Source organism: Mesoplodon bidens (assembly GCF_964165515.1).
Source record: "Mesoplodon bidens genome assembly, chromosome: 3".
Taxonomy (NCBI): domain Eukaryota; kingdom Metazoa; phylum Chordata; class Mammalia; order Artiodactyla; family Ziphiidae; genus Mesoplodon; species Mesoplodon bidens.
This window is the reverse complement of record NC_138178.1, coordinates 151,619,175-151,631,341: the sequence shown is the minus strand read 5'-3', so window position 1 is coordinate 151,631,341 and position 12,167 is coordinate 151,619,175. Positions and strand designations below refer to the sequence as shown.

The 12,167-nt window shown below is 41.4% G+C and overlaps 1 protein-coding gene across 8 annotated transcripts in view; it reads right to left on the bottom strand.

Annotated features, from left to right (window-relative positions):
* TTLL5 (tubulin tyrosine ligase like 5) overlaps positions 1-12,167 on the bottom strand; it is a 310,875-nt gene that overhangs the window by 231,043 nt on the left and 67,665 nt on the right. For 5 of the 8 annotated variants that reach the window (XM_081229115.1, XM_081229114.1, XM_081229113.1 and 2 more), the window contains exons 13-16: positions 8,349-8,430; positions 5,842-5,903; positions 4,362-4,456; positions 1,340-1,381 (exon numbers count right to left, since the gene is read on the bottom strand). In XM_081229115.1, the coding sequence (XP_081085241.1) occupies positions 1,340-1,381; positions 4,362-4,456; positions 5,842-5,903; positions 8,349-8,430 (281 nt within the window). The remainder of the gene's footprint in view (positions 1-1,339; positions 1,382-4,361; positions 4,457-5,841; positions 5,904-8,348; positions 8,431-12,167) is intronic. The other 3 variants (XM_081229118.1, XM_081229119.1, XM_081229120.1) reach the window with 1 other exon arrangement.

Sequence of the window (12,167 nt, the reverse complement as noted above, 5' to 3'; positions counted from 1 at the left end):
TTAAGGTTGGCTGAATAAAGCCAGAAAACCTTTGTGTCACATGAGCAGTGTTGAAATAAATAACCACTAAAGAGAGGCCTTGCTCGTCCACAGGTTATTTGCAACTTATGGCAATTCAAGCAATGGAGCTAGGTGGAATAGAATTAAAATGAGTAATGGGACATTAAGATTAGATTTCCGTGTCAAAGACACTTCTTTGGAGTCAAATTCAGAAGGCTATGAAACAGTACTTTAATGTTCTCCTTAAATAGGTTAGGTCAAGAGATTAAATTTAGAGTGTAAGCTCTTTGAAGTCAACAGCCTTGGTTTTTGTTGGCCACGGAGAGCAGCTTGCACACTTAAGGTACCTGCTAAACACAAAACACTATTACAGATTTTTGAATTCTACCAACTAAACAACAAAACTTGTGTTACAAAACCACACTAATCAGTTACCAAATACTAGACAACACAGCCAGCGAGTCTTTTTTTCATTTCTTTGATTCATATAAACCATGTAAATCACTTTATCAAAAACAGTAGCTAAGAAAGTTATAATTCAAGCTTCCAAGCTTACCAGAAACTGTATCTACAAATGCCAAAATAAATATATTGGAGCTTTTTACTAAAGAACTAATAATTGCAAGTGACACACTTATAAATGAGAACATCTACGTCACTCGTATCAAAGCATCAAATCCTATCACTTCAAAAGCTGTCAAAAAAATCTGCATAGAAGAAAGCGACAGTTTATCTCACATACTGCTAACAAGAACAGAAAGAGGACAAATGCTGATCATTAAGAGACTGAGATAACATATTTTGTTTTTATTTTAAACGTAGCATCTGAGACACCAAATATGGCAGAGTTTCTAAGATTCATAAAACTGCAAATCACTACATATAAGAAAAGTCATCTGTTAAAAAACTTAAATACAGCCCAATACGCAATGTGAAAACATTTCCAATATTAAGCTACTGACAAGGGTATGTTTCATAAGATGTCTGAACAAATGAAAGGTTACTTGTGCACTATGATATTTCTTTTCTGGAATATTTTGGTCAGAACAATAGATATGCCTCTAAACTCTGTTCATCATTTAAATTCAACTGCCTCTATCACAGCATAATTACCATCAGAAAAAGAGGATTCGTAAATGCCTGCAACCTCTACACTTATATACTACATCCAAAAAGATCTCTGTGCATTCACTTTCACTTATTCTATTTTACATTATTAAACTGTTCAAAAAAGCAGGTGCATGAAGTATGTACTGTGAAACAGTGAAACTAAATGGCTTTTCATTTGGGGAATGGAGATAAAACTTTGAATGAAATCTCCAAACAATCCAGAACTTACCTGTTTGGTGCTTGATGACTGGAACTGTGCAGATACTGGACGCTATAAAAGACAGAAAAATGGAATAAAGCCTTATCTTTTCCTAACATGCCTGTATTTTCCAACTCCTACATCTATGGTGACAAAAATAATTTTCAAGCAGACAGCAAAAGCCAAAGCCCTATATTTTGCTCTCAAAAGATTAGAGCATTTATTATTGTTCACACTGCATTCTCCTGTGGTATAACCAGTCCAGTTTCACCTTCTCACCACTGAGAACTCAATCCTACTGTCACGTACTGAAGATCCTGAAGTTAACTATTCTACCTGATAAAATGGTCTCACACAGCACATGTAATCTATAGCTTCTTTAGCCTTTAAGTAAGTGTCCTGTGGACTGCTCATGGATGTGCCATTACCTACCAGTAAGCAGAACAAACAGTGAATAGAGTCTCCACTACGTGCAAAGTGTCATCAGTAAAAGCTGACAGGCAAGCTAAGAAAAGGGATCAATTCATCCAAGATTGCCATACATCTACTCCTCGAGTGGGACTTGCAGAAACTGTTAAAGATGCACAGCAACATTTGTAATCCTTTATACACAGTCCTGTGGCTCTTGCCATAGATACTGCAGAAAACAATTTGCAAAGGAACGCGATTGCCTAAATTCAGTTTTCCTAGTACGCCTAGGTTAACCCTCTACCAGCTTGGTGCTTTGTGACCACTTAGAGGGGTGGGATAGGGAGGGTGGGAGAGAGACGCAAGAGGGAGGAGATATGGGGCTACATGTATATGTATAGCTGATTCACTGTTATAAAGCAGAAACTAACACACCATTGTAAAGCAATTTTAAAAAAATTAAAGAAAACCCTTTGATCTGTGATGTACTGATCAAGTACAACCCTGTTGCCTGGTTTCACTTCTAATCTAAGATAATATCCCTTAAAATATAGTTCACCCTGTTCCACACCACAGCACTAATGCTAATAGGGAATAATTCTAAGGCAAGAGGTCACAGGCAACCAATAAACTGAATCCAGCTCAAGGACATGCTATGTTTCACCTGCAAAGTATTATTATTATTATTTTTTTTTTTTCTTTTTGCGGTATGCGGGCCTCTCACTGTTGTGGCCTCTCCCGTTGCGGAGCACAGGCTCCGGATGCGCAGGCTCAGCGGCCATGGCTCACGGGCCCAGCCGCTCCGCGGCATATGGGATCCTCCCAGACCGGGGCACGAACCCGTATCCCCTGCATCGGCAGGCGGACTCTCAACCACTGCGCCACCAGGGAGGCCCAAAGTATTATTTTTTAAACTGAACTCGTTGCCAGTATTTTAAAATAAGATTTCTGATTTCTCTTGACAGTAGGAAGATCTAACAACACTTGGCCCACACTCACGCATGGCAACGATCAGCCAGAGCACTTAAGTAAAAGAGCTGCCCTTCTGATAGGAAGCATGCACTGCCCAGTTTACTGCAGTCACAGCAGTCTTAGCTGTATCATACCAGACCCTAGTTACCCTTTTACATTGTCTCTCTGAAGCCCCTAGAGGCATTTGAGTTTGCAAACCCTGTTCTAATGAAAACTTATGTGAATAAATAATGGTACGTAAGCTTAGCAAACAGAAGTAGCAGTAATCTACATGAGACCAGCAAGCAAAAGGAAGAGAATTGGGAGGAAAAAAGGGAGAGGCAGAGGGCTAAAGTGGAGGTAGGGGGAACATAGGAGGGGTGAAGTAAGGGAAAGGGGAGGGACAGGGAGAAGCAGCAGCTGTTTCTGCCCTCAAAGAGCTTACAATCTAGCAGAGGAGTACTGGACAATTTAAAGGCAACAGGTCAATGAATGCAAAACAATGCAATAAAGAACCAGTAAATAATGCTGCAATGAAAAGAAAAGGTCATGACAGAGTGGAATGGATTTAATAAGAAACGACCTCCAAACTTCTGAGCAGGTGAGGTAATCAATCCAGATGGGAAGACAGGAGGAAAGTGGACCTTTTGGATAAGAAGAAACGTCAGAGGCAAAGAAACACAAGTGGAAACTAGTCAGGTCTAGATGGGCGGAGACTGATCAGATGATGGAATAGGTAGGCAGAATGATGAGCTGATTGGTTTAACTGGGACAAAAATGCAGAGTACACAGACTGGAGCCACACTGGGTCAGATGATGTTTCAGACACACATGCACAGCTTTCTGCAGGCATTCATCTCATTTAACTTCAATCAACACCTCATGATCATTGAGGGTCCCTGTGAAGAGACTCACATGTAGAGAAGATATTATTTCAATTGATCATCTTCTCTGCGAAGCTAGTCTGAAGATCAAAAAGAATACAGCAGGGCTTCCCTGGTGGCGCAGTGGTTAAGAATCCACCTGCCAAGGCAGGGGACACGGGTTTGAGCCCTGGTCCGGGAAGATCCCACATGCCGCAGAGCAACTAAGCCCGTGAGCCACAGCTACTGAGCCTGCACTCTAGAGCCCACGAGCCATAACTACTGAAGCCCGCGAGCCACAACTACTGAAGCCTACGTGCCTAGAGCCCGTACTATGCAACAAGAGAAGTCACCACAATGAGAAGCCTGCACACCACCACGAAGAGTAGCCCCCACTCACTGCAACTAGAGAAAGCCCGCACGCAGCAACAAAGACCCAAGCAGCGAAAAATAAATAAATTAATAAAAAAAATACAGCAGAGTAATGATGAGGAATTTGTAGATTCCCTCTCTGTGCCTCGTTTATGAGCATATTAATTTGAGAAAACAGAAAGTGATTTTTAAAAAGAGAGAAAAAGAAAAAAGGAAAAGACAATGAAAAAAGAAGCCAAAAGAAAAGAAAGAAAAAAGCAGAGAGTAAGTTGGTTTGAAAGCATTAAAAGCATAAGCTATTAGCTGTGGCTGAATATAACTGCCTCCTGTCTAGAATGGTCCCCCAATTCTCCGGCTCTAAGTGACCTTATAATCATAGCGCTTCTGCTCACTCATTGACAACAGCTGCCACTTTGCAATAAGCTTCCTTGGGGCTTCCTGTTGCTGAATTTGCTTACCTGAGGTTTCTGGAAAGGGTTTCGCCTGGAAGACTCAAAGGTGGGATAAATTGGCCGGGTTGATGCCCGCTGGGCAGGATCTTGACATACAAACCCTGAATGGGGAATGGGAAATATTAAAACCTGCCATTTTCTAAGAAATTAGCAGATTTACCTGCACCTTTCCTTTAGATGGACAAACTCAGTTTCACTGTCATAAATATTACAGAGATCCATGCTCAGGAGGTTTAGGCAGGACTCTCCCATACACATACTCCACTTAAACTTCGAACCACCACAACTGGAGCAAAGAAGTAAGATATGCTTGCCTTCCTTGGAGAGCTGGGGAGCTGAAATGTGATACTGATGGAAAAAGAGATGTAGACTTTTTTTTTTTTTTTTTTTTTTTGCGGTACGCGGGCCTCTCACTGCTGTGGCCTCTCCCGTTGCGGAGCACAGGCTCCGGACGTGCAGGCTCAGCGGCCATGGCTCACGGGCCCAGCCGCTCCGCGGCATGTGGGATCTTCCCAGACTGGGACACAAACCCATGTCCCCTGCATTGGCAGGCGGACTCTCAACCACTGCGCCACCAGGGAAGCCCAAGATGTAGACTTTTGACGAACTTCAGAGTGAAAGCGCAAACCACCATTTAAAAACACAGAGCTGTTAATAAAGACAAGTTATTTCAAAGTGGCTTCCTGGATGGTGACTGGAAAATAATGTTGTTTTTACCAGGAGAATCCAGAAGCAAGTGAGGGGTCTTGACCTGTTATAGGATCCACTTCTGGAACTGCTAAAGGTGGTCTATTGGCAACTTCCAAAATGGGCTTTGTAGATTACCCATTGCTTAAGAAATTAGGCTTCAGCCCATTTCACTTATTTCCTAAAAGGAAGCAAATTCTCATCTAAGGAGAACACGGTAGCAAAGTTTTACAGCATTTGCTGGTACACCAAGTGTTAGTTCATTTCAAGTGTATTTTATCATGTCTTTTTAGAGTACTTAAAACAACAACAACCCCAAACCCAAAACATACCCACCTAGCTGCCCATCTCCATCTCAAATTTTTGGCTTATCTACTCAGAAAGGGATTTCTTCCTTGGCTGCTTCAGTTATAACCACTACAGAAGAGTGCTGACACTAGTAGAGACTGCCTAGCAGAAACACAGCCAGTCTCCTTCGTAACAAAGCCTCTTCAGTGGGTTTCACTATCTCAGCTCAGAGAAAAATATATTATCTCCAGATCTTTGCTTAATTCTCCTCCTCAGCTCCTAATTCCTGTGCCCCAGGAATTAGGTCTCAGCCCTAGTTGTGGTTCAGCCTCAGGGCAGGATGGAGCCAGGGGGAATAGAAACACATAAACACTTCCCTGAAAATATAATTTTTTAGTACAAAACATTTAGCATGGCTGAGAAACTGCCAGTTGGCAACACCTACAGAACCTGACAAAATGGATGCACTGCTTAAGTTTTATATGAGTTTTCAGAAAACACTACTACTCACCTACAACAGTGAACATATCTGAAATCATACTGGCTTTAATCTTTAGGTCCAGAGGTGCATCACTAACAGAACAAAGAAAGAAAAGAGCAATCAATAATTTTATAGGTTAACAGAATAGCTGCCCCTAACAGGCCTTAATACAGCAAAGCTACCAAATGTCAATGAGGAGATACACATAAAGCACATCAAATCCATGGGGGAAAAAAAAACATCTGGGCAAAAATTCTAGAAATAAAAGCCTGGCATCAAACTCATCCTCTGCAAGGCAGGCCCAGCTCTAAGGCGCTTATCCCCTGACATGCAATCTTTTTATTCCAGAAGGTATTGTGCAATTCAAACTTTGCACAGGTCATAACACTGCTTCACTATCACTGTGGATTTGAGAGGTTCAGATTTTTTTTTTTTTTTTAAGTTTATTTATTAATTTTTTTAATTAGTTTCTGCTTTATAACAAAGTGAATCAGTCATACATATACATCTGTTCCCACATCCCTTCCCTCATGCATCTCCCTCCCTCCCACCCTCCCCATCCCACCCCTCCAGGCGGTCACAAAGCACCGAGCTGATCTCCCTGTGCTCTGCGGCTGCTTCCCACTAGCTATCTACCTTACGTTTGGTAGTGTATATATGTCCATGCCGCTCTTTCACTTTGTCACAGCTTACCCTTCCCCCTCCCCATATCCTCAAGTCCATTCTCTAGTAGGTCTGTGTCTTTATTCCTGTCTTACCCCTATGTTCTTCATGACATTTTTTTTTTTTAATTCCGTATATATGTGTTAGCATACGGTATTTGTCTTTCTCTTTCTGACTAACTTCACTCTGTATGACAGACTCTAGGTCCATCCACCTCACTACAAATAACTCAGTTTTGTTCCTTTTTATGGCTGAGTAATATTCCATTGTATATATGTGCCACATCTTCTTTATCCATTCATCTGTTGATGGACACTTCAGTTGCTTCCATGTCCTGGCTGTTGTAAATAGAGCTGCAATGAACATTTTGGTACGTGGCTCTTTTTGAATTATGGTTTTCTCAGGGTATATGCCTAGTAGTGGGATTGCTGGGTCATATGGTAGTTCTATTTGTAGTTTTTGAAGGAACCTCCATACTGTTCTCCATAGTGGCTGTACCAATTCACATTCCCACCAGCAGTGCAAGAGTGTTCCCTTTTCTCCACACCCTCTCCAGCATTTATTGTTTCTAGATTTCTTGATGATGGCCATTCTGACTGGTGTGAGATGATCAGATTTTTAATATGCTCTTTTATGAGTGTGCCCATCATTCAATTTTTTTTTTTTTACTGCTATGATAGTCAAATCACATTCACATGCAAGGGAAGAAACTTGGGCTATCTCTGTACTTTTTTTAAGGCTTCATTTTCCATTCTAAATCGATCTTCTTAAGCTTGCAGGCTTACAAATGAAGGCAAAAAACAAGTTATACCAAAATATCACCAGATGATACAGCAGGAACCCACATGGAAACAGAAACAACATGGTCCGAAAGCGGGGGGCATCCCTATGGCAGTGATGCCATGCTGGCTTTGGAGTTGAGGTGTTCCTCCAGAAACCAGATTCCTCTGGCTGCTGGACCCAATGCCTTATCCTGGGGCTCTCTAACATTGTATAATGTACATTGCCGGGAAATCTGCAAAACGTTGACTTAACCCAAGTGTAGCACAACATCTGAAGCATCTGTATTATCCATCTCTACACCTTACTACTGGGGGTAAGCCAAACTCCCACCCTACAAAGTAGTCAGTCTGTCTTTATTTGATTACTTGGCATTTTCCCAAAATTTCTCATTGTTAAAAATGCAGCAGCTGGGTGGTCTCTGTCATAAATCTCTTGGGTTTTCTAGCTGTTTAGAGAAGCATAAAGCTAACAGAAACTCTGGCTGTAGCCACAGGTAGAAGCAGAATCTTCTCTGGTATTGAAAAATAAGTTTCTCTCCTTCTTCTAAACAACAGATAGGTTAAAATAATTTTTTTTAAAGATTGTTTGAAGTCTTTAGGCTTTAACCTTGGATGGATAACACCAGGACGTGGACAGGATAAAAGGACCAGATATTATCTACACTACCCTAGGCCCAGCTCTATAACTTTATGGTATATGTGGATTAGAGTATGTATAAACTTTTGGTGGCGAAGGAAATGCAATATCTCATGTATTTCTTTACCCTTAGCAGAACACCTACAAAGCTTAAAAAAAGAGAGTGCGAGAGGGAGCACACTGGGGATAAAAATGAAAGACACATCCCTTAGAAGCCCAATAAGACAGTAAACAGAGACTGCAAATTGACTAGTAAGATAGGGGTCCATGGTTGCAATATGGACTCTGACAATATACCACAAATCCCCCAAATTCAGAAATTCTAGTCATCTCAATCTAATAACCATGGGGAAAAAAATCTAGCGCCAAGAGAAATGACCAAAAAAAAAAAAAAGTGTTTTAGAGCTGCTTATTGAAGGTTTGTCTTTTTCTAGTTAATGGAATAGACTACTTACCAGGCCAAAGAGGGAGAGAGATTCACTTCCAACAACCATGGCTTCAGAGTAGAATCTATGAGCACGTCAAAGCCATAGAGTTCTAGAAGTACAACATAACACAATACACAAGGTCATTTTCCATGTCACAACCAAACAAAGATCTGGAAGGTTCAATCCAATCAACTCCCATCAAGCCCTAGAGATTTGCTAAGTATCAAGAGGCAATAGAAGCAGAGAACTTTCAAGTCCAAGAGAAATCAAGTTCTAGAGATAATAAGAAAATAATGCTATAAAACTCCAGTTTCTATCATCCATTCTATTGACATTCCTGAGCTCTACACAGAAAGTGACCTGACTCTAGAAGTTAACCAGCATGATTCTGCTGCTGCCTAGAAGGGTAAAAAAAAAAAATTGTTAGGAAAAGGAATGCAACAAGTGCATCCAATATCAATGCTGCTTTGGGCTTGTTCTAGATTGTTCTCCCCCACTACTTCCCCCACCACACTCTGAAAACAGGAACATCTACAGAAGGCACCTCTCTAGGATCTTCCCATTACACTTTCTTAAACCAAGACCTTACTTTTGCAACCTAGGTCAAGAAGACATCCAAGCATAAAACATATTTATTCTTTCCCCTCTGTGGTTTCAATTCCTCTTTGAAGATAGAAAATAAAATACACTGGCCCAACACAGAAAGACAGAAGAGAAAGGAGGGAGCCAGTGGCAGCCAAGCAAGACTGTGACGAGCCATAATGGAGGAAGCCAGAGATCAAATTTCCATGGCTTCTGGATTCTTTACTGATTCTTGTCCCCTAAGTCCCCAAATGTTACAAAGACCAAAGCCAGAACCATTAGCAGGCTCTTCTCCCAGAATGCAGGGATGAGAGGCTAACTTTGGAACCTCAGCTGGCAAACTTTACTCTCATTATTATTATTATTATTATATATTTTTTGGCTGCATTGGGTCTTCGTTGCTGCATGCGGGCTTTCTCTAGTTGCAGTGAGCAGCGTCTACTCTTCCTTGAGGTGCATGGGCTTCTCACTGCGGTGGCTTCTCTTGTTGTGCAGCACGGGCTCTAGGCACGTGGGCTTCAGTAATTGCAGTAGGTGGGCTCTGTAGTTGCAGTACGTGGGCCCTAGAGCACGTGGGCTTCAGTAGGTGCAGCACATGGGCTCATTAGCTGCAGCGTGTGGGCTCTAGAGAGTGTGGGCTTCAGTAGTTGTGGCACACGGGCTCAGCAGTTGTAGCTAGCAGGCTCTAAAGAGCAGGCTCGGAAGTTGTGGCACACAGGCTTAGGTGCTCCATGGCATGTGGGATTTTCCCGGACCAGGGATCAAACCCGTGTCCCCTGCATTGGCAGGCGGATTCTTAACCACTGAGCCACTAGTGAAGTCCCTCACTGTTATTATTAATGAGGCCCTCTTGGGGACTTCCCTGACGGTCCAGTGGTTAAGAATCCGCCTTCCAAAGCAGAGGACACAGGTTTGATCCCTGGCTGGGGAACTAAGATCCCACAGGCTGCAGGGCAACTAAGCCCGCGTGTTGCAACTGCTGAGCCTGCGTGCTCTGGAGCCCGCGTGCAACAACTACAGAGAAGCCCACGTACTGCAGCGAAAGATCCTGCAGGCTGCAACAAAGATCCCGAAACAGCCAAATAAATAAATATTAAAGAAGAAGAAAAAAAATGAGGCCCTCTCCACAGCCCTCCTTAGTATACATACATCAAAGACATCAGACTTTCAGAAGCCCCACTTGTTCCCAAACATCCCACTCTGTGTCCCTCAGATAAACTGTTTGCACACACCTTCTTCCCAAGAGAAAAGACTAGCTTCCTTATAGTTCGACCAGAGGTCACAAGCCACACAGCTCACAGCCATGGAACACAACCAGGTATTTTCCAGAAATTCACTTTGAAACACATTTCTTTACTTCAAGAAGGATTTTCCCATTTCTCAATCCTCTCAAAAACATAGAACAAATGTAGGCTTCTAAAAAGATGGTGCCAAAGATTCTCTTCTAGAACATGAAGTCTGGTGTAATGGGAATCTAGAGACCTGGATCCTCCTCACCACACCACCTTTTATTCACTGTGGAGCATGGGGGAATCATCTCTCTCTCTGATACTTTATTAGCTCCCTCTGGCTTCCCCTATTCTCTTTATTAATCACCATTTGTCAATCTCCAGATGCTCAGCTAACCCATATCCAGAATTCCTATTTAGGCAATATAGATTCAGGTAGACATTCATATTCAAATTCTCTCTCAGGTAAAGTCTGCATGAAGGAGTTGGTTTCCATAGTGCTTATTTAGGATTCCATTTAATTTGCAAAAATAATCACAAACTATAAGAGAGTCTGAGATAGGATTCACCTTCATGTAACCACACAAAAATCATATACTATCTATACTTTAAAGGTGTAAAGAAAAGAAAGCTCCTTTACCTATCTTATTTTTGGTAGCACATTCATAGCCTTTATAGCTGGTACATTCTCTTTACCTGATCTTCAGTCATCCCATGGTATACTCCCCCCTTTCTATGATACAGCACTAGTAAACGCATTTAAAAGGAAAAACCTAATTACAAAAACTACAAATCCATGTTAAAATTACACAAGCAGAGAAAGTATAATGGGTCTGATTCAAGAAAAATAACATTCTCTTCAGTTTTTAAAAGCTGAAGCACAGAATTCAATTATTTCATAAAGTGGTAATATTAATAATAATAATAATAGCATAAGGAATGGGGTGAGAATAATGACTGGTGCACATATTGATCAGATTTACAGAATCAGCCACAAATGAACACAAATTGAAATCAGAAAAACAATCAGTAAGACCCATTATTTAAACACCTCACAATAAGCAACCGACACATTTACTTTACTGTCTCCCCAGTTAAGAGGCAGATTCCAAGAATCTAAGCTGAAAGGCTGAGAACCTATAATGTGGAAAGTAAGGGGAAAGGAAAAAACAAAAACAAAAAAACAACCCAAAGAGAGAAAACACCCTTTACGGTGCAACTTAATTTTCACTCAGGTGAATAAATCCCACCAGGGCTAAACGATCTCAAAATCAGCTTTAAATCTAACTAACGTCTGTACATGCACCAGGCTTGGATCGACCATCACTTGAGGGTGGGGTATACTGCAACACAGCGCAAAGCCCAGCTCACCTGAGAGGCAGGAACTGGGGGAGAGGATTGGGGTGAAAAAGAGAGCATTTGTATCAGGTTTATCTCTTACAGCAATCAACTCAGCTTAATCAAAAGCATTTGGGTCCTTGGCAGGCTACTACAGTCCTTGTAATGGCCCTTTTAACTTATGATTGGTCTTTTCTGAGGACATTAAAGATTTTAAACGGTAAAAAGGATCAATAGATTGTACTGAGAATCTTAAATTTCCTCACCTTTTAACGTTGTGTGTTTTAGCAGCAGTGTCTACAATTTCAAAAATTCAGTATCCAGGATGAGATACACCAGGGTTCCTGTCATTAAAAGGTGTAGGCAAGCTAGGCTTTTCCAGTTCTGAGAGCTACTTTCTTTGTTCCTCTGCATTGTCTTCATCGTGACAGAAAAGCAAGTATTTTTAAAGGACTGTTGCTACCACCTTATTCAACAATGTTTCCTCAAGAAAATTTTCCTTGGTGAGGTATATTTCCTTCAGCCCCCAGCCAAATCAAAACAAGCTTGAAAATGTGACTAGTGAATGGTAAGAAGCCTGACTCCACCTCGTATTTTACATTAGCACCCTTACCCCCCTATTTCTTTCAAGCAGCGTCTTTTTTTTTTTTAATTTATTTTATTTTTGGCTGCGTTGGGTCTTCGTCGCTGCACTGCG